This window comes from Drosophila willistoni, chromosome 3R, assembly GCF_018902025.1.
Source record: "Drosophila willistoni isolate 14030-0811.24 chromosome 3R, UCI_dwil_1.1, whole genome shotgun sequence".
Lineage (NCBI taxonomy): Eukaryota > Metazoa > Arthropoda > Insecta > Diptera > Drosophilidae > Drosophila > Drosophila willistoni.
The window spans coordinates 22,816,221-22,841,271 of record NC_061086.1 but is presented as its reverse complement, the minus strand read 5'-3'; the positions used below and the strand labels follow the sequence as shown (position 1 = coordinate 22,841,271).

Here is a 25,051-nt window from a genome sequence, read left to right as displayed (position 1 = left end):
TCACTAAAGTGATCAAATGAATTAGCATAAACCTAAATGGCCATAAGAGTGCTAAGGAATGTGTGCCGAAGAGATAAAGAGATTTTTAGAATATTTCCAAGTGGATACTCACGAATGAGGCCTCTCAATCGACCCGGTGGTTCTTTGACGAACTAATTGGCAATTTTTATATGCTGACCTCTGTTCGGTTGTTCAATAATCACAAATTTCACCACCTTTCTCGACCACAAGTTCAACAAAATAGCAAGTACGATGTCATCGAGAAGGCACATGAAACATGGACATGGCCTAGCCCAACAAAGGCATGTGTTGAGATATTACAAGCATTTCGACGACAACCTTCTCAAGTGCAGTGAATAGGCAAAAAAAAAAGAAGAGTAAAAGAACAAAGAACCAAGCTAGAAGACGACCACAAACAAGTCTCCTCTTGCCTTTATTTCTATTGATTTTTATTTATTTGGAATTTTCATTTACACAACGAAAATGTGCAGATAAATACTTTCGACTTGAAATTCAATTAAAAGTGCGATATTATCTAAACCCATGTGAAGCAATTGACCACACACCGCCCAGCCCCGCCCCATACCACAGAAAATTAGTTTTATCTTTTGGGCCTTACTGTTGACTTAATGTGATTGCTCATAAACGCTGAGCACGTGCAGCAGCAGCACTTTTGTTGTTGTTGTTTTTTTTTTCGTTTTCTCGAAATGTCGGCGTTTACTTTTTTTCTTTTTTTTGCTTTAAAGTTTTTCTTTTGACACAATTATTGTTCCATTGGGGTCTTACGGAGACGACGACGCCACCTGGCTGGTCATTACGATTTAAAGTTTTTGGGCTTGGATAATTTGATTTGTACACGAATTTGAGTCATGGTGAGCCGATCCAAAGTATGTTTATAGAGTCATATACAATAATTGTTGGCCAAAAGGTGTTTAAGACAATTACGATTCAGTGTATTTGGCCAGAAGATAGATATTTACAACGATTGCATAAGAAACTGACAATCGGTCGACTTCTTGGAATAATGAAATTTTTAAATTTAAAAGCTATATGAAATCATAACTTATCTTAATCATACTCTTTGTATAGAATAGCATAGGCGGAAACTACGCATGAAATATGGGTGATCGTTGCCCTTAAAAGTATGCAATAAGGTAGAAAAGTTTTCATTGTTTTCAACTAATTTATAACTTTTGGATTGCCCTTTGAAATTTGTCTGAAAACTGTGCTTGCTTCGAGGATTATTTTGCACTTTTCAAAATTACAAAAAGTCATATTCGATATGTAATCCCATATTTTACTCTCTTTTTCTCTCTGGTTAACATTGCGTTCATCACTTTTGATTGATCTCATTTTGAATTTGGGATTTTCAATAAACTGCAGCAAGTGAAATGAAAAATAAATCCTAAAAACCACTGCATTTGCTTATTTCTTCAATTTCTTTTGCCGGCACGTGACTGCAACAAGACAAAACAAATGTTGTTAACAAGTTACTCTGGCTCAGCTTTCTTCTTGCAATGTCTGTTTTGTGTTTTTTGTTACTTTTTCTGAATTGGGTGTCTTTTCAAGCGAAAAGCCTCAGCTCCTCTCCCCTCCAGGCCACCACATTCCTTGGTGTTTTGCTAAAATAAAATGCCATAACACATGCCAGCAGAGCTTGGAGCTGTTTTCGTGCTTATTCAATTTACGAGCAACTGCATCGAAAGAGGGGAAACAGCCAGAACGGAGCTAACTCCTCCTCCTCCTCCTCCTTCATATGCATACTTGGTTTAGTTGCAATGCAAATTTTTGCATATAGAAACCCTGCTTCGCTTCCTCTCTGCCCTTCCAGATTTAATTTACTTCTATATAAACACTCATTTGCGTGCTGCCAAGAAATTTATATGAAACTTAAATTCCTTCAGTCAAGGGGTTAACTTGAATTCCAAGTTTTAAATTTAAAGAGAAGAATATAGAAATAGCTTTGTTAACACTATGAGAGAATTTAAACTACAAACATTTTCTGAAATAATTGATTGTAACCCTTTTAAAATGCTTTAAACTGTTGGAAAACCATTTTCAATTAGGGTATTTAAGGACCTACATGAAGATCCACAATATCCACAAATTCACTGGCCATAATTTTTCGACTATATCTACTGTCATTTTCTGAAGAAAGGAATTCAATCATAATTTGAATATTTAATTAGCTAACCGAAATTTCTCTACATAATCAACCAAGAATTTCTCACTTTAAATATTCAATTTATAATTAATTTTTGTTCGCCAATTTTTCATTTGATGCTCACATCATTCTACATACAATCAACAAAAGCAATTTCTCAAACTCTAAAGGGCGAAACAAAAAAAACAACATGAAACGAAGGTAAAAGAAGTCAGAAAAACTGAAATACCACTAATGATGATAGTAGTAAGGCAAAGAAACGAAAACTGAAACGACATAAAACTCTTGGGCAGGCAATTTAAAATGCATAAAATAAATTCTGAAAACAGGAAAGAGATTGTGTTTGCATTGCTTTTTTTTTTGTTTCAATTTTTGACTAAAACAAGCCACAAAAGTGAAAGTCAAAAGATGGAACTAAAAGGATTGACTTTGAGGCTTTTGAAAAATTGTAAAAGAAAAAAAAATAAAAAAATAGGCTGAGAGAGGGGAACCTGGAGGAATGGTTTGGCGGCGGCAGGTGTGTTCCTTTGGCAAATTAGCTGCTACTGTCTGAACCATTTCTGGCCATGCGTATAGCCTTCTCTACCTTTTGACAGAATTCATTTCCATTTTACACTCTCGTTTGGTTGGCGAGCCGCAAGCGAAAATTTTGAACATCATTAATTTTAATTTTTGCGCAGACGCACCCTAGGGGCTCCCCGCTGCCATCAACTGATTCGACCGAATGCCAAATGAGTGCCTCTGAGTCTCTGTCTGAGTGGCTTCAGTGCGTTCTGGACATTGCAGATGAGCGATGGCCATTTGGTTATGGTTATGGGTACATAATAATGATGACAATGATGATGATGATGATGATCATTACCATCATCATCGGTGTCGACTGCAACGGCGACAATTGAAATTCGTTGTCAAACAGATAATTAAGGTGAATAGCAGCAGATAATGGTGGCAAATGGAAAATGAAAATGGAAAAATGTTGCAACTGGCATGTAATTGCATTCCATTACTGGCTGACAATTCGACAATTGGTTTGAGGTTATTTAGTTATCAATTTATGATTGATTACCTTGTACAAATTTAATGAGAAACTTAAACATCAGGGTTTCAAATGTAAATTACCTGATTATGTAATCAGCAACTTTAAAATGACTGACACATTGTGAATCTATATGAATTTATAGGGGTTACTATGAGCCTTACTAATATTACTAGACAGTTTGGTTCATTCCAGTTCGTCTGATGTTCTTCCAAAACTCACCTTCTTGAAACGTCTTCGCTGTGTTGACGAATGCGTGGATGCTGTCTCTACATTTGCCCCACTATCACGTTTGGCCTGCATGGCCTGCAGAAGATCATCCACATTGCGTATTAATGGACGGGGGGCTTCCCTTGGCTCTCCACCCCCACCACCACCAATGCAGCTGGTTATGCTCTTATTGCCCACGCTATTGCTACGAGAACGCGAACGTGATCTTTGTTTACCCAGCCAATAAACCTGATTGGCCAAATTGATCTCAGCGGCAGCTGCTTTGCGTGCTGCTCCACCGCTACGACGACCCACAGAGCCATTATGATCCTGATTTTGCGAATGTTGTTGTTGTTGTTGTTGCTGCTGCTGCTGCTCATGAGCCAAATATTCACCAGCTATGTGCACTTTGGGAGTGCTGACCAACTGCAGTCCCGTGGCACCAAATTGCTGAGGAAACTCATGCAATTCCAATGGATATCGTGGATCCATTGGTTGGCCAGGTTGACGGGGATACATATAACCATCGCGTAGAAACATTTTACTTGTCGTATAGATACGATCATCGATCTGATATATACCCTGGGAGCCGGGTCCATCACCACCGCCAATAATGCCATTTCTCACATAGGCCGAGGGACGATAACGCACGAGAGGATTATAGAAATTCGATTTCGTTTGGTTCGGTTTGGTTTTAAAACTGCGGCGCCGAGTAGGCGGCTTCATTTTGTATGCTTATTTGCAATGCACTGCCGAAGAGTAGGCAACGTTTTTTGTACTTTTCAGAAATATGCCTAAAAGATGCCACAGTTTTCTAAATTTGAGTGGGGAATATCTTTTTGAGTTTGGATTGTGGGAAAGGGTATATACCGAACACGCCCGCTTCTGGGTTAAAAAAATATCAGTACAATTTTTTGTATAACCTCTAAAGATAACAATTGGAATCGTTTTTAAATTCTTGACTTTTTTTTTACCCGCACAGACGTTCAGCACTTTTCACGTTCGTTTTTCCACTGCAATTGTTTGATTTTATTGCACTAGAATTGTTTTGCATTCTTTGTTGTCCCTCCCCCTTTTTGGAAAGCAAACGCATTTAATCCAATTAGTCTACTCCTCACAACATTTCACCTTTGTGGAAGGTAAGTATCGAAGGTATTGACACAATTTTATGCCCACTTCTTTTGCTTTCTGTTCGTTGCTTTTTTTCTCTCTCTTCCTGACTAACTAACTGACTGTCTAGTTGACTGAGTGTTGGGTGAGTGGGTGATTTATTGACTGGATGTCATAGATGTGTTCGGGCTGCTAATCTGTCAACTCAGTTGAGTTGGTTAATTAAATGGCTTGATTTGCAAATTATTGGCTTAGGCACAGTTTCGTGGCCTGAATTCCTTGGCCACTTGGTGAGTTTGGTGAGATTATTGAAACCGTCTCCATATAGACAGTAAAAACAACAACCAAAACAGATAATTCAATTGACGCCCCCATTTTTTATTCTTTTTTCTTGTTGTTTTGGATATTTTTGTTACTATGGAATTGAGTTCAATTGAAATTGTAAGAAATTGTTTTCAGATCAAGGTTAGGTTTTCAATTGTTGTAAGACTAAATGTTTTTAAAGGAAAACAAAAGTGTTAAGAAAGTTTTAAGTCATAACTAAAATCTGTTAACATTGTTAAGAATATAATATTCAAATATCTCACATTAGATTTTGGCAATCGAATTAAAGTGGCAATGGAAATCATTATTTTCTAATAGGATAAATCCCTCAAAAACCTATAAACAGATTATTTTGTATTTTCTGTTGTTTAAAATGAAAAGCAATAACATTGTTGTATCCCTTTTGTATCCAAAAAAGTTTCATTAACTGTCTATTGTTAAAGTATCATAAACAAAAACCGTTCAAACACTTTTAGACACTTCACTTAATTTTCATGCCCTTTTTTATTTTTGGGGTTTTTTTTTTAGTCTTATCTCTGGCAAAGAAAAATGTTATGTGACTTTTTTTTTCTTACACTTCCGCCCACTCGATTCGAATTAATTTATATGTGTATATCTATGAAGATATGTATGATTCTTTTTGGGTTTGAAACGCGACGAGCTACAAATGGAGACTAAACATCAAATTGACTTTTCAATCCACACAAAATGAATTTCCAATGGCGAGAATACAAAAAACAAAGAGAAAAAGAACAAAACGAAATTGTGATAACACGTTGGGTCTCCGGGTTCTCGGGTTCCTGTGTGTGGGCCTGAGCTTGAGCTAATGGAAGCTTAACAAATACACCCCCCAAAATGGAAAACAATGGAATCACACAGATGAATGCAAGCGAATGGAAAGATTAAAGTATATATAACATGGAAAGGGTATTTCTATTCTATATATGCTTAATAATTCTTACGGTACTCACAAAAAACTCATCCTCGATAACCGGATCGGCCAACATTTCGATTGCTTCAGTCATCGAACGGCATGTTCGATTCGTATTCTTCTTCTTTTTGAGTTTTCGTCCCAAGGTGGCTGCATCACTGAATCGATGCAAAAGTTTATCCCGTTTCCGTACCGCCATCTGGGGACTGGCCGTGGAACTGGAATGACACAGTAGTGATCCGTAGCCATTGGTGGTGCTGCAGGCGGCTATCGTTCCAGTGTTGGCATAGAAATTCTGCGGCTGGTATTGCGCCGGTGCCGTTAATGTGCTATTCGAGTCGATCTTCTGGATGAGATTGTATTCCGACTGTGGATATTTGCTGTGTATAAGCTGATTGCTTGAGGCAATTGGCGTAGTGGAATCTGATGATGATAATGCACTAGGTTTGGGTGGTGGCGGTGGTGGTTCCTTCATCAATGCCACACGACGTGGAGCAGCTCGTGGCATTGTGGCCGATTGTGGGGAAGAGGCTCCACCGCCGCCGCCACCATAACTGACAGCCCGGCGATTGCGATCGTTTTCTTTTTCTCTGCAAGAAAAAAAAGAGGAAAAAAACAGTATTTAGAGAAATTAAACCACAAATAGAACAAGTTCAAATTATATTTATTCTTAATAAATAATCAATTATTAGTTCTTTCTGAGGTGCTAACCTATATCGTCTTCTTTGCATGGGCGGACTAAAGAAACAATTTGGTGCCAATGGCACAAAATATCCCCATTTAGGCGGTTGTTCGGGTCCCTCGTGATAGAGTCCCAGTTGTGGAGTCATTTCCCTTGAATGGCTGGCTCTCAGCATCGGCATAGAGACCCGTTGAGGTCCATAGCTTCGTGTGGAACGATAATGATGATTTCTATATATTTGATGCTCCAACGAGGATGTGGTTGTGGCATCCGACTCTTGGGTGCAATCAGATAGACCCAAATTCTCCAGTGTGCCATCACTGCCCACATCGCCAACCCCACCATCGATATCATTATCATCGCTGGAGCACTCTGGCACCGTATAACAGGTATAATCAATTTGCGACATTTTCAACTTTCTTCACAGTTTTAATTCCTTGTTTATATTTTGTGGTTTTTGGTTTTAGTCATGGCCAGATGATTCCCATGCGTGCGCTTCGTATGAAGTCTTCTTTTCAATTATTTAATTAGTTTTCTCTTGGGTAATTTTGACAAATGTTAAATGACAGTTTCAGTTTTTAGGCAGAATGGAAGAGGAAAATTGTTGATTCTGAAAAATACATTTCGAGTTCTTTTTCTTGCAGAGCATTTATCATGTTGCGTGTCTCTTTTCTTCCACCCTTTGGGCAAAGGCTATTTCCTTTTTGAAATTTTCACTGTGTCCAGTGGGCACAATTAAAAGTCGTTTTGGGTTGCTCGAAAAGCTGCCCTAATGAGGTGTTGAAGCGGAAGACAATTGTGTTTTTTTGTTCATTCAACGGAGGTAGTTGAGATATTTTCGTCTTTTTAAAGTAAAGAAAATCTAAGCGATGGGAAAATGTACAAGTAATTTTCTCAATTTTTCGGTTGGGCTGAAGTGGATTTTAAGATACTTCAGAGTTGAGTTAAGACTTTGAAATCTTCTTTTTCGGCAAAAGAATTTGTTGATACAACAATGTGGCTGCATATTTCAGTAAAGAGAATGCCAAAGAAATTAACTTTAAGCTTCTGCTACCGTAATTAAGCTTCCTTCTCATTTTTGCAGTTACAGTTTTTCCGTATTTCCAGCATCGAAAAACATCATTAACAATTTATATGGCAAAAAGCAAAAGTGTCAACATTGAAATCCATCAACAAAGCAATTAAAATGTCAAACAAATGGAACGAGGAGTTACACACAGACACAGAAGCTTTAACCTATCTCCCCTCTCCCCCCTCCATCATCAACCCTGTACTCTCGTCACGTCACGTCACCGCTCCTGTCCACTCCTTTCCATTTGCTGGAGAAGGAGCCAAAAGAGTTTCCACCATAATAATGATGATGCAAAGACACAGAACACAGAAGAGGCAAATGTTGAGTGCGACTTGTCGACGAGATGAGGGAGAATCCCGCAGCTGGTTAGGCACAGAGGCCGGATATGAAAATTACAACGGATTATTACAGCAGTTGTGTTGTTGCTGCTGATGCCTGATGCTTGTTTATATTTCTTCATATTATTGTTGCAATTATTTATAATTCCTTTTTTACAAGTGAATAGAGCGTACTGCGTATGCATATGCAAGAGTATTGGCAAATGGGCTTGATTAATGGCAAGCGAACAATAAAAATGAGAGTAGTCGGGGGGAAACCGGAAAAAAGAAGTTGAAAATGATGATAGAACTCAAAGGAAGTAAGCCAAAGGCGCCTCCAGAAATTTGATACGCAGTCAATGGACACGCAAACTATACTTAAGTCATAACATGCTCTGTAGTAAAAGAGAAAAAACAGAGAATTCATTTGCCATAAGATTCACCAAGCCTTTGAAACATTTTTAACACAAATTTTATAAAACTTTTGAAGCTCCTTGATTCAATTCAAGAAATGCATTGTGTCACCTCACAATATTTATACTAAAGATTCACTTTCAACAACTTAAATAACTCCATTCATTACTTGGCCGTTTTAAAATAGTTTTCGCTTAATTTTTTTTGGATTAGCAATGATGTCAACACATTGTGCTAGAGACTGTATTTTCCACATTCATATGAATTATTTTTGGCTGTACATATATAGGAGAAATTTGCTTTTATTTTGCAAAAGTCTTCGAGTAATTGAAATGATTTTCCATTTTCATTAATAAACCGCAGACACACACACACACACACACACACACACACAAAGAAATGCGAGAAAAATATCCCTATACGAACGTATATTTTTGAAATGTTTTTATTCTATATTTGCTTTTTGGCTTCTGTTCCGTTTTAATCTGTTTCACATTCTGCCGAACTGACCGCGAGACATTTTCAAACTGATTTTCTCGAACAGAAACTTTTCATTCTAGCAGAGCGAAAACCTCCCTGGTGCCAGTGGAGACGACGAAGGGGGGCTTGGGTGGTGAGGAGGGGTAACACATAGACGACATGCGCGACAGACTCGAGTCGAGGGAGAGGAAACATTTTGGTTGTCTCTTCTAAAAATTGCTTAATATAAGTAAATGGAAATAAGAACGAGAGAATCAAGACTTTCAGATATCCTATAAATTAGATGGACATCTACATAAATGATCCATCTAAGAAAAATCTAAAGTTTAGAGGTTTATTTAATAAATGGGAATTGAAGTTAATAGAGATCAAAAATATATATAAAGATCTATGTTATCTTCTGAATTAAAAGAATTTCAACAAGCTAGGTAAACCCTTTCTTCAGTTTTAAGGTAAGCAGGGTATTACAAGAATTTGGATTTTGTTTTTGTTCTTATTAGAGACAATTTCATATTCTGGATAACTAGGTGGTGGACGACAAGTGTCTTCCCTTCCCCTTCCCCTTTCTCTGACTTTTCTTCTTTTTGATTATATTTGTGAAAGTGTGTGAAATGTCAGGCGAAAATAAACGCAAAGCGTTTAAAAATTTGTCTCTTTTTTGTTCTTTTCTCTTGGCGCTCCTCCCGCTCTTTTGAACAATTTTTTTTGTTTATAAAAATAAACACTTCTCCAGCTGAAAAGACAGACACAAGATTTTTCCACTTGTCACGCATTTATTTTCCCATTTTTCCCCCTCATCATGTCTCCCTCTTAGTCGGTTTGTCTGACTGTCTGGCTGAATGTGTGTCACAATCTGAGAACGTTTATTCGGCTTACCAATTTGGTTCTCTGTCTCCTTTGGTATTATCAATTACACTTGTTAATTAACACAACCATTGGGTGTGTATGTGTGTGTGTGTGTGTGTGCGTGTTTGTGTGTGGATTAACCCGCATTTCGAGTTTCCAAACCATTTACCGACTATGACCAAACGATATTTGATAACAATTGCATGTCTGCTCTGCACAATTGCAATTAAATCAGTTCTAAATGGGCGTGTGTGGTATTAAGGCAATTTCCAATCAAATAGCCCCTACCCACCCCCCATACCGCTATTATACCATCGACTTCCCCTCAGTCATAGGCCAAAAGTTGATTAACCCATGCAGGCAGAGACCAGTTTGTAGATATGTACATATATGGATTGCGAATCAACTGAAAATTTATGTCATTAATTAATGTTAGAACTGGAGAAATCAAAGGGCAGCTCTTTCTCAATGGCCTTAAACCAATAGAAAGTCAACTTATTAGATAAGAACTTTGACAAATTCTAGGTCAAAAACAGTCTGCAAACTTAAATTTATGCAAAAATAGGTATTAAAGTAATCTAATTACAAATTGAATTGTTATAAATGCTAAAGATAACAATGACAGCATTCCTAAACCTCTTTTTCAAGCTATTAATCTCATTTGATTATCTTCACCCATGTCCAGTAACTAATTCTATGGGAAATTCATTACTCTCTAAGTCATGTATGTAAAAAAAATTGCATAGTAATTATTATTCCGAACGATGTCAAATGATTTCAACCTCTTGGCACACAAATTGCCAAGACGGGAGAAAAGACAGCTGCTGCTAAATGCAATTTGCAGTTGACTTTTATGAGGCACAAGTGACACGAGAGAACTCCACGAAAAGGAGATAAAAATTCATTAAAGAAAAGTGCAAATTATCAAGAGACTTAATGATTCAGAGATAACTTTGACCGATTAACAGAGACGTGAAGCATAAAAGAGATGTGATAAAAAGTTTTATATATTAAAATTAAGAGCTTAGAATATAAACGAATGTTTGGAGTTGGAATGCTTTAACTAATACCCTGTTTAAATAGCATTTAGACTGCTTTCATGCCAATTGTAATATCTGCTAGCTGAGCACGTGGGCACAATTGTTTATATATATGTCATAGATTAAGCAAATCCAAAATACTTGGAAAAGCTAAACCTGTTTTCGTTACTCACTTTCGTGCTTAAAAAACTGGCTGAATGTTTGTGTGTAAAGAATGATGGGAATTATACGAGAACTTGTCGAGAATCTTGACGGAAATGTCTTTTTCAATATTTGTTCAAAATATTTTTCATTCATCTCGAATGCGGCTATAAATCATTAAGAAAAGTCTTTCTGAAATGTATGTATATTTAAAAATGCTTGTTCTTTATGAGAGGGGAAAACTAAAAGTTTTCTGACATTAAAATGGATTCTATGGATTGCTTTCCAAGGTATATATGCAGTTTATGATTCCGACCGCTCTTAAGAGATAACCAAAAACACATTGCCCTGCATCTGTCACTATAAATAACAGCAACTAAAGCAACTTATGAGACTTTGGCAACCCTTTTAGCTACTTACAAATCTGAGGAGTGAGTGAGAAATCCAAAAGACAATGAATGACACACCACCACAAGATCGACCGAGTGACTATATATGTACACATATACTATATAATTATGGTGAGCGACAGTGTTGTTGGTGCTGGTGACATATAATAAAAATAAATTTTGCCAGCAAAGAGTTTTTTTCCCTCCCATTCGTTTTATATCTCTTTGTGTTTTTCGTTTTTCTTTTGCCCAACACGAGCCAAAGACATTTGAGATGCCATTTAATTACAGGGGCAATAAATCAAATTGGAGCCATGGTGTTAAAATTTAGTTAACTGGTTTTTTTTTTTGCAATTGCAAAAATTGGTTTCTCACTTCACTCACTTTGTTTTGACACAATTTGAATGGGAGACTGTTAAATCGTTGAAACTGTAAAATACAAATTGGATTTAAAGTTGTGGTTTTTTTTCATTTTCTGTTTTCCCATTATCATTATCATCAACATATCGCAAGCAATTGTTACTTTTATTTCGATACAAAATGCTGGTATTGATTTCACATAATGAGAAAAATTGTAAGGGCTTGTTACTACGATACCGAGTGGCTTAAAGATCTTTTGATGAAGGGTTAAGCGATGGCACCCCCCGCTGTGACTTTGTGTGAGAGATTATTTCCAACTGAAAGCTCCACATGATGACGGAGTGTGAAGAAACCTATACTAAATAAGCATAATAACTGGTAAACCAGTTATAATGATTATAGATACTATTAGGCCTGGTCTACTCTATATAACGAATGGTTTAGGCGCTCATTCATTTAGAATGGTTTTCATTTGAATCAAGAATGCATATGGTTAACAGGCTTAATGAGTCTCCGTTTCTGCTTTACCACTAAATCATGACATCCCCTAAAGCAATTCCGTTCTTGTCATCCTATAGAACCTTACATTAGGACGATTACCTTCTTCCGCTTCACAGTTCAATAGTGAAAACTAAAAACTATGCAAGCTAGACTGAGCTCTTAGCCAATACATATTATTTTATCAAATTTATTATCAAAGGTCGGGACGGCGCGAACGCCATTCCCGGCTACCAAAAATTACACGCACGAGTTATTCACATTAGGAATAATCGCAGAGGTCAACTCAGCCGAATGTGCAATGGCCAAGCCTCACTCCGGAGGAACCGCCTTCGTGATCACGGTTAACCTCTACGCCAGGTAAGTATGCTTTTCTCAGCCCAGCATAAGGGTGTTCATGAGAATATTGTTAGAACTGTTTGGGAATTATTAATGTCCCAGAAAAAAGGCTTCAAAAAGTATGCAACAAAATCTCGGTTATGTCTCTATTTATGCCTCACATATTACCTAAGCAAACATTGCCACTACTTTTTTATATATTTACACTGCATTCTTGAAAGAACAATTTCAAAACTTTTAAGAACATAATTTAAAATTAGTTAATTATGCAAACTATATGCAATCTTTTTTTATAGCTTGTTAATCTCTTATTTGTTGCTTGTCAAAGTTCTGATACATGTGTCTTGCTTTTACATAAAGTTTTTTTGCAATTAATTTTCTCAAAATTTAAATGAAAGGAAATTATGAAAAAAATGTTTGTTGAAAAAGCAATAATTTACGTGCATTAAGGCCAGCATTGAATTTACAAAAAAAGTAGAAATATGAATTCAAGGTTCTTATTTGATGGAACTTTTTCAGACTTAAACAAGTTTCTAATGAGTATTTTAGTATATGCATATTTTTCATAAGCGTTGTTTTTTTCTTTCTTTTTTGGTTTTTTTGTTTATAAAAATATTCATTACTTATGATGGACAAGCATGCAAAACAAGTTGCAGACACCAAACACATGACATGGACCGAATGCCACTTGCAAAATAGTAGGGGGAAGTGCCTTCAAGATTGAGAAGGTGTTGAAAATAATGACATGCAAAAGCATCGATATGAAAATCATAATGAAACGTTTCAAAGTTGATCACGAATATTCCCAGAAATATATAAGCCATGAGTGAATGCGGGCCAATCGATTGTGAAACTTAAATCACAACTCAGCTCAGAGATCAGCAAAAACTGCTCTTGGGCGTTGCCACAAATTGCAGTCGAAGCATAGGCCCAAAAAATTGAGTCATAAAACTGGGCAGAGCAATCATTTTTTGTTTGTTTCATTATTATTTGATTTTCTATGATTTTAAGGCATCACGAATTGGCGAAACAACATCATAAATAAATTGCCACTGGCTGACCAAGAAGAGAAGTCATCCAAAAACCAGTGGCAATTTAATTTGCCCGTCAACCATCGATTTAATTAGGCGAAAAAAAACTTCAAAAAGTCCCTCTCTCTCTCTTTCGGTGCTCTATAAGTGTAATGGAGCTCCCTGTGGAGTTAATCAATTGTAAGACAATTAACCGCAAAGAGTTTAAGTGCAGTCCACAATTAGAAGCTGGCCGAAAAAGACCAAGATCGCAGCTGCTGCTGCCGGCTGACACGGCTACCTAACAACAATAACATACAACACACACACAAAGATAAAGGAGATCAGGAGATCCAGGAACCAGGAGAAGGGTAAAAGGGGAATCAGTTTATGGGGCCAGTAGCAGCGACTAGGCTATATATGTATATATGTATGTACATCTGCTACAACGGCGCGTGTTGCCAATTTATCTTGAAGCAGCAGCCAGCCAGCTGAGTTGTAGACTTGTGGCTTTGACTTGGTCCAACCATGACTCATTTGAAAGGTATAATCCTGTTTTTTACTTCTTTTTCTTTAGCTTTAAATTATAATCTGTCTTGTGCGAGGATTTTGTGAAAAGATTTAGCCAACTAAACACTCTAGATACCCTCCAGATATAAATAGCATTGCTTACATTTATCTATGTATGGATAGAAATGGTAAAGAAAAAAAATGGAGCTTAAAATGAATCACAATGTTCAAGAAATGGATTGGAGCTTACTAACATAATTTCTTGATCAGCTTATGTTTTAGTTTAACAAAGGCAATGTGTTAACTTTAGTTGACCTCTACTATTTATTTAAAGTGATAATTTCCTTCAAATTATTGTCAGCTATATTATAAACCGTCTATTATGGCTGCGCTTTGTAAATACATATAACAATCTATAATGTGTCAGGTTTATTCTAAGCAAGGCATACAAATTTCGTCATAATCCCCGTATAAACTCTATTTTTTATACTCAGTTTTTTTTTGTATTTATTTTTCTATTTTTTTTGCTTTTTTCGCTTTTTGTTTACAGCCTGTTAACTTTGCTTTGTTTTATAACTGGTTCAAAGTTGGCACGTCTCTTGGCAGCTAACAAAAAAGTAAAAGAAAAATTCAACAGCCAGGCAGCCAAGCAACTTGTTTATCTGTCTTTTCAGCTTGTCTCCCTAACTTAAAGTCTCCAGTCTGCTGTCCTGTCCCAAACAGTACCGAGCTGAGCGCCGTCCATTCCCCCAAGTAAAAGACAGACAGGACAGTCAGACAGACAGTGGGACAGTCAGGACAGGCCAACGCCAACAGCTGTCGTGCAAGTTAGTTTCCATCTTGTAACCCCAAAACAACTTAAGACTACACTAGTAGTCTATGGCTAAAAGGGGGGAGCCGAAACGCTGGAATAGAGGGGAGGGCAACACTCTTCTTATGTGATGTTGCATGTTGGTTAATTTTCATGCAAAGCTCAATGTTAGCCAACAGTTTATAGTTATGTTTTATTGCTGTCTGTCTTGCTTTCCTCTCACCTCTTCACTTGACTCTTTTTAACTACAGCTTACATATTACATATGTATGCTAATGTATGTTTCTTTCTTTCTTTCTTTTCAGTTGAAGTTTTGTTAGATTTTCATGACTCGTTTTGTTTTTTATATTTTGTTTCGAAAACTATCTATTTACGTGCATTTCCTAGTCGTATGCTAATTTTTATACTTTAGCTACGACAAACGCTTTTTGAATTTTGAAACGAAGCTTGACTAAGAATTACCTAACCTTTGTGTGGATAAAGGTATTGACAGAGCTCCCATAGGGAATAGAAGAGAACAAAGTACATAATTGACACAGTTATGGGCTTGATCGAACGAAACATAAGTTGAATTTTAATAAAAGCAACAAATGTTGAAGGATTCTACTATTAAGTGATTCAAATGTCACAATCGAAAATGATACTGACTTAATCAGAACTAATTTAACATCATAAGCAATTTTATTAGCTGTTTGGAAACGAATGGGTATCACAATAGTCGAGTGATATCTTTTAGATCCTATTTTAAATGCATTTAAAGTTTGTCCAAGGCTCGTGCCATATGCCAAGGAGGACCAACAGCAAACAAATGAAAAACAACTGCGTTTTAACGGTAATTCTGAAAGCCAGCAATGTTTGTGACTAGAATAATAAAAATGAGACTATATTTTATATTCTTGCATAGATGTAGGTAAATAAATTTGCAAACTTCGACCTCATAAAACGATTGCAGTTATTAATGGTCCATAATGATTGTAGGTGGTTCCAATTGCAAAAACAAACTGAAGAAATAAAACCAAGTTTAATAAACGCCCACAAAAATTCAGCGATTCAAATTTCGACTCTGAGTGAGCGAGCATTAAAATGCAATGAATTAGTTATCTACTCTTTCACTCTCCTTCTCTCTCTCTCTCTCACTCTCCTTCATTTTCTACTTCTTTTCGTTTGTTTCTCCGGTAAATTGGATTTTTTTGGCTTTTTGGGGGGTGTTGTAATATGAAATCCGATAAAGATAAACGTTTAATAAGAGCGTTAAATGCTTTTTCTTTTTTTTTTTACATAGACAACATTTTGGTTTCCTTTTATTATTATTGGCTTTTTTCCCTCCGCTTTTTATTGTTTTACAAATAACTATTAATTTATCATTATAAAATAATTTATTGTTTTTGCATTTGAAAACAGCTGATGACAAAACAAAAGACTTAAGCGACAAACTTGTTTAACCCATTGTCTTTGCTTATGAATTTTCATGAAAGAAAAATCATTGTGTCCAGTCTATCTATGAGTTGTATATTTCGTTTGAATTCAAAATAAGTTACCTTGATACAAAATTCAGTTTGAAATTTTGATCGATTGTGACAATGGAATGGACAAAAATTCCTTACTTGGCAATAAACGAAACATCTATAAAATAAAATCAACAATACTAGCTAAAATATAAGATTAATGGAAATTTAAGACCTAATTTAAGACCTCAACCTAATTTGGTTAATTGCTAAGTGTTTTTAATGGATTTTTGAGGCTAAATTTTAACAAAAATTCTTGGGGAAAACAATCTATAAATCTAATTACTGCATTTAAATAACTAAAACCCAAAAATAACAGGCTTAAATATAAATTGCGGTGGTAAAGATCAATTAAGCCCATTTATAAATTACTTTCATTAACTATAAGAACGCCTTCGATATTCAACAACTAAACCTTGTCTTTGGCATTAACTCAGACTCTTATTTTAATCTGTCATTTTATTTAATAATTTGGCGTATAATTACACTCAATTTTTTCACCTTTCCAAGTCTAATTTGTAGTAAAATGATTTGCATTATTTTATCGAATATATTTACATAATTGAAAGCAAACTTTGCTCTTTAGATTGAAAGTAAATAAACAACCAAAAACCTATTTATAAAGTGTATTTATTATGTTAAATCCTCTTCAAAGCCAAGCCACCTTTTGATATTTAAACTTGACTAAAAACAAACCGAACAAAAAATGAAAAAAAAAAACGTATAGCCTAAAGAAAAGAAGAAGATGAACAAATTTCATAGAGTCTTGTTGTTGTGGTTGTTGTTGCTCTTTATTGTTATTATAATCTGCGGGCAGTCGCTTGGTCGGTCTGTCTCATTTGAGGCTCATCGAACGTCACGTAATCGAGACGGGGCCACTGGTTACACCTGTTTTTTCACCTGTAATGATATGCCCAGCGCCACATTCAAACGGTTTACGGTTTACAAGTTTCCCGTTTTCCTCTCCTGTACAGTTCATCAAACGCATTGGCATGCAATTGATTGGGAAACAAACAAGTAAAAATCCTACCTAGGCCCCCATAATCTTCTCACACAAAATCTGCAATTAAAAATAAAATGCACACTAACAAATTTTTGGCGGACAAAACTTTCTCTGCACTCTCGCTCTCTCTCTGCCTTTTTGTGGGATTTTGCGTAATAAATTTTGATTAAAAGCTTTGAAAGACAAAAAACAAACAAAAACTGTTCAATATTCGCACGATATTTTGCCTATGCTAATTGAAATGCAAAAACTAATACGAGAGGGTCACTTTAGCTTAGATAGTGTGGACGTATCGAATACCCTGGTCAGTTAACAAGTCCAGTTTCTTTTTCTCTCCATTTTGGCAAATCATCTGTGTGATAAAGATTTGTGCAAAATGAATATACTCCTTTTTGCAAGCGTATCAACAGGTAAACGAAAAAAAACGGCAGCCAGGCGACAAATTGCCTCTGAATCGTGCGTTTGTTGACTCTTTTTTTTTTTTGTCCCACCAATCCTCATTTGCATATTGTGAGCCAGTTTTTCAACGATTTAACTTGATTTGGATGGATTTTGGATTTTGAAAGAAAGTGAAATCTACAAGCACTACGAAGGAAAGCGACTCGACGTTTGTTTTTGTAGTGTTGTTTGGCTCATTAAGTTGTAGGAGTTCGAATTTGTTCAATTTATCAGAAATTCAAATGACGAGATAATATTATAATCAGGAACCGGTGACTTGCCAATGAAAATGATGATTTAATTTATGGCTAAGTGGTTTCTGTTTATTTTTTTTGGATAACTTTTAGCCTCGACCGCAAATGAATGGAACGATGTAGGCGATATATAAAGAAACTGGCGATAAAAGTTCATCCGTTTATTGAAAACAATTTAACTAAGCATATCAGTAAAATCATTTCAAAAAACCCTTAGTTTTTACAGAATAAAATTGTAAGGGAAATGATTAGGTGTTCTTTTTTTAAGTTTCCTATTCTGATGTTAACAATTATATTATCTATACATTCACATCTGGGCCACCAATTAAAGCGAATTTAATCTAACCTAGTCATTCACACACCCCCATATCGAAATGGCCAACTCATTAAAGAGTTAACCCAGCCATAAAACAAGTAAGAAAAAACCAACAACTTTGCTCTCAAGTGTGAATTATGCAGCAATTTTTTTAATTATTTTATTACTTGCGGTCATGAGCGCATTTAAACCATTTGTGGACTTCAATTGAACGACAACAACAACAGCAACAACATACAACTAGATGCAGCTGCTGCAACTGCAACACAGAGAGGAGATCAAATCAATGTAGAGAGATCTTGCCAGAGTTGCTACAATTTATATGGCCAATGAACACGGGCAACTTTTCGGTGCAAGCTTCAAAAAGAGATTACGCAATATTTAATTCACTTAGTTAAGAAAGGCAACACAAAAAGAAAAAAAACCACAAAAAGGCGGCTAAAATCTCTAGCTGGTGTGGCTTTAACCAGCAACTTGTTAACTTTTTTCCAACATTTAATGGTAATTTTTCTTAACTCTCTGTCGGGCGGTGGCCTGTCCAAAGTGCCAATCGTCAATGTGTTTAATACATAATTTCCTTATCGTTTTTTTGGGGCTTGTTTTTTTATATATATATTTTTTTGATATGCAGTTGAGATTTAACTTCTTGAAGAGTTTAATGACTTTAAATAATTATGATATATATACTACACATATATGTATGTATGTATATACAGGTTTGAACAACACTTTTTTGGTTTCTGGTTTCTGTCTGTGCCACTAGTTGATGCAATCACAACAAGAAGACCAAAACCATGGATAAAGAAAACTTTTTATTAACTTCCCATAAGATATTGATTACATCCATGTGTCTCTTTCTAGTGGTTAATGGAAGTAAGCTTCACTAAGTTAAGAAATCAAATTTCTCAGCAACTGAAAACCTAAATGACAGATTTTTTAGCTGCTAATGTTCCTGTTTTAATCCGATGTTTAAGTCAAAAAGACGTGCTTAGCTACAGGGAAAAAGAGAATCAGAACTACTTACTTAATTTCAATCACCATTCATTTATTAAATTGTTTTTTTTTATTTTCTTATTTCTAATTCTATCCGAAATTGTGGTTTAAACAAATTTGTATAGCAATTTTCGTAGCAAACACCCAGTATTTCGGCATTGTCAGTTTCTCAGATTGGTCAACGTGTCGTATACACAATTTGCAATGGCACCGGCAGCAATGAACGAGTGCAATTGCCGTCACAGCCAAGATTAGTAAACAATTATGGTTTTGAAATTGCTACAAGTTAATTCCACTTGTAATTGGTGGCAACTTTAAGCAACTGTCTAATTTTATTCGTGTATCTAGCTGTTTTTACATTTTTCTTGTTTTTATTTTTAAGGGCGTTTACCGCCAACCAAATGCAATAGCAACAGCAACAACAACAACAACTAGAAAATGCGCAATTGAAAATTACAGCACTCTCAGTTCGGGTCTGGGGTAATTTTCTACTTCACTGACATTGTGCGGCGGATTTGGGTGTTTTTTGTCTTAGCTAACGCCCATGTTTTCCATATACATATAAAAGTAATTGTATAAAATTTTAGTTAAATTTACTCACTTGTCAATGTAATCGATCGTTTCGATTTCCTTTTGTATTTTTTCCTCACCGGGACTATCATCAGCCTGGCTAGCGTCTGAAAGAGATGGATAATAATTAGAATTTCTCATTAATTTATTCACTAAATGCAAATTTAGACATGACACAAGTAAATTGCATAAATCATAATTAGTATAAACTAGAATGCACATAGCAAAAAAACAAGGTAAACATACGCACTGTAATCATTGCTAATATTTCACCTCAGTTTTACATATGACTATGAATTATTATTATTAGTCGAGAGCAGTTGCAAAAGTTTAAAAATAACTATGTTATTAGCTGCGGAGTGAAATTTCTTAAAATATAATTACCATAATTCTTTAAAAGTGGAGCATCAAGCTCTTGAACCTTACACCATTGTATGCTAATTATGTGCGAACTTTTGAAAAAGAAAACAGAAGCCTTCACTTGTAAGACTTTTGGCACAAACGAAATTCAACAGTTGCAACTTTTCGAAAGACCCTCGTGAATACAATGATTTATTGCTAAAAGTCTCTTACAATTGCTCTATTTCAATATAAGAATGCCAGCAAATGTCAATCAATAGAGCAATGAAACTAAAGAGACCCTGAAAGATACAATGTAGTGCTTAAAGAACATATTTGAGAATATGGTGAGCTGATCGTAATAGGTTTTTATTTGATTTTCAGTTCACTTCACAGCGGAAACACGTGTGAGTTAAATGAACATAGCAATCGAAAACTGAATACAATTAGATCTTTTCGTATCTAGACACACTGGCAGCAAACAGTTTGATCTATGCATGGGTAGATAGGTAGATATTTCTCTCTCTGTCCCTTCCAGTTTTAAACTTCGACAGACACTTCAAGTTCAATTGAAAAAATAAAGAAACTAGTCTGCGAGATCAAACGTACAAGGAGACAGACACAGACACAGACCAACCGCAGACAATGTGGAGATTTAACCATTTTTGAGGCTAGGCCATCAGGCATCAGCCATCAGTAGCACCCAGAGTCAGCTGGTTGGTATAGTTTCTAGACGGGTTTTTTGTTCTCTATTTTTTGCCAAATGAGATTGTCAGTCAGCGGCTGACTTCGTCTCGATCGTGTCTCGGCTCAGTTTCTAGCATGCAAATTAGTTTTACTCTGAACCTGTTGCAATTTGTTATTCTACAGCACCTAGAAGAAACCTAGAAAAAAAAAACACTGTGCCAGTGCAGTAGCCAGCAAAGGCACGCAATAATGTCGACGATGAATTCTTCTATGCATTCTATATCATCGTCTTTCCCCAGACTTGAATGCTAATTGAAGTCTAGAGTAAAAATCAACTCATGAAAAATAGTGCACACAAAATTATGTACGGACTCACTCGTGCATATCCTAGAGACATGCGTGAGAAAATCATCATAGAATTTCTCACGGCATCTCCATACTTAACCTAGTAGTAGTAGTAATTGTTGTTGTTGATGTTGTTCTTAGTGTAGCATGTTATAACCTCCGGCTAAAAAATAAGTAAGAAAAAAGGGCCTTGCTGATTTTGAACTTGCACTCAGGCAAGTTGCTAACTTGTACTTTAGTTTTAAACCTTAAGTAAATTACACTTTAAAAGTGAGTTGAAGTTTCAGGCAGTTGCAGTTGATTATGTTTAGATGGCTGGCTGGAGATGTGGAATATGTAATGCACTTTTCCATGCTTCAACATATATCTTTAAGCCGTGGCCTATTTCTAAAACATTTCCTTTCAAAATGGCAAACTAGTGAAATAAATCTTTTAATCACATTTGTGTTAGCTTATTTTCTTTTGCTGATGGTAATTTATTATTATTTGTCTTAACAAACATAATTGTGTTTATATATTTATTGTACAATTATTATTCCTTCTATCTTATGGCCAAATTTATGTGATTACTCAGCCAATTTTGCAAAATATTTTTAGTAATTTCCTAAAGTATAAAATCTTTAAAGCTCATCAACAAACATCCACATCACCGGCAACAAAAATCAAAAATAAAAAAAACTAAAAATCTTGAGATTGGATTAATGTCTAATGTATAGAGACTTTAAGTCTAAAAAAAAAGCAGCAACAAACCGGCAAAAATGAAAAGTAGAAAGAGAAGCAGAAGAGAAGATAAATTATGTACGGAAGCGGATATAACTTTGCCAACTTACGGCAATTTGTGGTTTTAATAGACTCTACACCAAGTGAGTGTGTTTGTTTGTGTGTGAGAGTGTTGTGTCCCAACGGTTTTACTGCTGACTGTAATTGAGAGCTGGAACATGAAACTAGGCATGCCACATACAGGGAGACAAAGCGACGGGTGTCAGAGAACACAGGGTGTCTGCAATTTAATGGCAGAACCCATTTCATAGACTGCCAGTACGTGCAACTTGACGAATGAGTCTCTTATAAAATATGCAAAACACTTACACACAAATACATACATACCTAGAGGTACTTTTTGGAGTGCAAGAATAATGGTTGCGGTTTAGTTAGTACAATCTACCTGCCGGCTACGCCTAAGTGCACAGCGAAAATGCACAAGTTTGTTCTACAAACTAAAGTTTACAATTACTATAGCAAGAGCAAGTAAGACTGGTGGACAAAAAAAATATAATATATTTCTTTCCAATGACTAAATAAATCAGCGTGGGAATTCTGTATATTGACAAAGTAAAGATGACAAAGCAAGTGACAAAGAGAGAGAAAGATAGAGAGAGCGCGAGGAGGAGGAGGAAAAACGGCGGCTGACAAAAATCAATTATCGTAAATCTTATTTAACAAATTAAACTGTTTGAATACCCATTCAATACAAACCAAACATTTGACTCTACCCAAAACACTCAAAGTGCAGTCAAAGACAGTTGGTCACAGAGACAGACAGACAGTCAGACATTGAAAATGTCGCGCCAAATTTAACTCGAGTGTCAAGTTACCCCAGACAGGCTTTAAGATATAAGAAACATTGCAACAATTACAACAATTGTATACTATATGTGTATACAAATACATATATACGTATATAATACTTAAAAAAAGCCGCAAGTGACATAATTTTTTATTCGTTTGGAGGCTAAGGCGATTTGATTTTTTTTTTCCTCTTTTTCGAAAGAGACAACTGGCTAACGAATATGTTTTGTCAATCTGACTTTTTTTCTTTCTTCAATTTAAAGAAGAATTGTGTAATTTAATAAAAACAACAACTGAACAATTGAAAATGAAAGTTAAGCCAACCAAGTAGAGATTAAATGTGTGATATATGATATGCCATAAGTGATATGCAACTCGAAACCCAAAATGTAAGCTCTGGGAATTCAAAATGAAGTGAAGAAACGTCTAGACAAAGACCGTTATGAGGAAGTAACATAAGTTGGAAATAAAATTTGGTAAATTTCAAACTTAAATTAGTAAATGCATTGATTTAACATAATTTATTCCCATGTATTTATAAATAATATTTCATAATGTGTACAGGACTAAAACGATATCGATGAAAAGGAATTCTTGCAGTCTTGTTTGGAATATAAAGTAAAATATAATTTCAACGATCATTTTATATATATTTGTTATATCTACATAGGTTAAATGCTCTTATGCGAATTAAATCTGTTTCAACAGCATTTCCTCCTACTAATCACAAAATTTAATAATAAAATTTGGATTCGATTTAATCATTTCATCAATTAAAAAGCATTTTCACTCATCAATTTTGTTGGCCACCCAAAAATTCATTCATTCGTATTATATAAGACATGTAAATTATCATAAAATGTGGTTTTCGATCAAATATGGCATGGAAAATTATATATATGAATATATATCTACAATATGGGAATTTATGGAATGCATGAAAGCCGCTGGCGTAGACGAAAATCATCATAATGTATTTATCGATATTTGAGTAAGATAATTAATAAATTGCATGGCAAATGTTAATGACAATGATGATAGGGGGGAAAATGAAACAGCAGCAGCAGCAGCAGCATTAATAAACATATTTCATAAATTTCAAGCGGATTAAATGAATGCCGCTGCTGGGGCATGGCACACGCGTTCACCATATATCAGACGACAAATTTGTTGCAACAATTTGTTAGAGAGATTAAGCAGAGGCTTAACCACCAAGCGCACCAAACACAACAAAAAACAAAGGAAAAAACAAAAATAAACTGTCGCAATGGAATTAACATGATGTCAGAGTTGGACAATTGATATAGTGCTAGATGCTGATATGTTTTAAATTGAGCATGCAGCCCGCTTTTTGGCCCTGACTGACACCGACCGAGACAGTCATCAATCTTTGGCCTCAAGTTTATCAATTTTATTAGCATTTCATTATTTTGTTTCGATTTATTTGTTGTTGAATTTCAGTTCTGGTTCCGCCTTCTCAAAGTCTTTAAAAATCGGTTTGCTACAAGTGTTGTAGCACTTTTCAAAATACATCAAAAGTCAGTGTTCAAGTGCCTCCTCCCCCAATCTCCTACGCTCAAGTGCGGCAACTCATCAAAGTAGCAAGTCAAAAAAAAAAACAAAAAAAAGCGAGGAAACAAGTAAAAAAAAAAACTTTCAATTATGAATGAATGAATATATAAGCTTGAGTCAGTCTATCGTTGACCAGCATCTTCTAAATCTGCCCATGAATGACAAAGTCGATTTCCTCTGTTTTTTCCATAGTTATTTTTAGTTTACCTCATTTTTTTTAACTTTTTTTTGGTTTTTAATGAAGGTCACATAGACGCAGTCGGTCGTGTAGAGTAGGCTCAGAAGGAAGCTAGCCCCCCTTATAGGCCGACAAATTGATGAACTGACACAGACAGGAGGACCGAGAAACAGACATTGAGACAGACTCAAGTACAGAAAATGAAAACAAAAACAAAATAAGAAACCTAAAGTGGCGATTAATTCGATGGCACTTCCATATTTGTAGGCATAAATTTATTTCTTGACGAAGACTTGAAACGATTTTGGTGTTCACGCAATGAGAAGCAACAAAATAGGAAAAAAAAAAAACAAAACCCAAAGCGAAAAACAAAATACAAAAAAATATTTTTTTTTTGTATACATAAAAAATTATTAACAAATTGAGCTTTAACTTAAATCTTTTATGTGGGATACAAAATAAACTTGATGACTTTTATTTTTATTCGTTTTGTTTGCTTCTATATCTGTTTTTCTCTTAACTTTTTGAAAAGGCAAATCTCAGGTAATAAACCCGGAACATTGAATACAATTTATAATACTTAAAACAAATTTCGTAT

At 35.4% G+C, this 25,051-nt stretch overlaps 1 protein-coding gene and 1 non-coding gene across 11 annotated transcripts in view; both read right to left on the bottom strand.

The window, feature by feature from the left end:
• LOC6647057 (tight junction protein ZO-1) overlaps positions 1-25,051 on the bottom strand; it is an 87,170-nt gene that overhangs the window by 32,324 nt on the left and 29,795 nt on the right. For 6 of the 10 annotated variants that reach the window (XM_023178299.2, XM_023178289.2, XM_023178288.2 and 3 more), the window contains exons 2-3: positions 19,795-19,870; positions 5,816-6,365 (exon numbers count right to left, since the gene is read on the bottom strand). In XM_023178299.2, the coding sequence (XP_023034067.1) occupies positions 5,816-6,365; positions 19,795-19,870 (626 nt within the window). Of the gene's footprint in view, positions 1-3,422; positions 4,153-5,815; positions 6,366-6,486; positions 6,882-19,794; positions 19,871-25,051 lie in introns of those variants that run through there. The other 4 variants (XM_023178291.1, XM_023178300.2, XM_023178302.2 and 1 more) reach the window with 3 other exon arrangements.
• On the bottom strand, positions 12,217-12,382 carry LOC6647058. The gene has a single exon (XR_049877.2). It is a non-coding gene; the product is annotated as a U1 spliceosomal RNA (small nuclear RNA).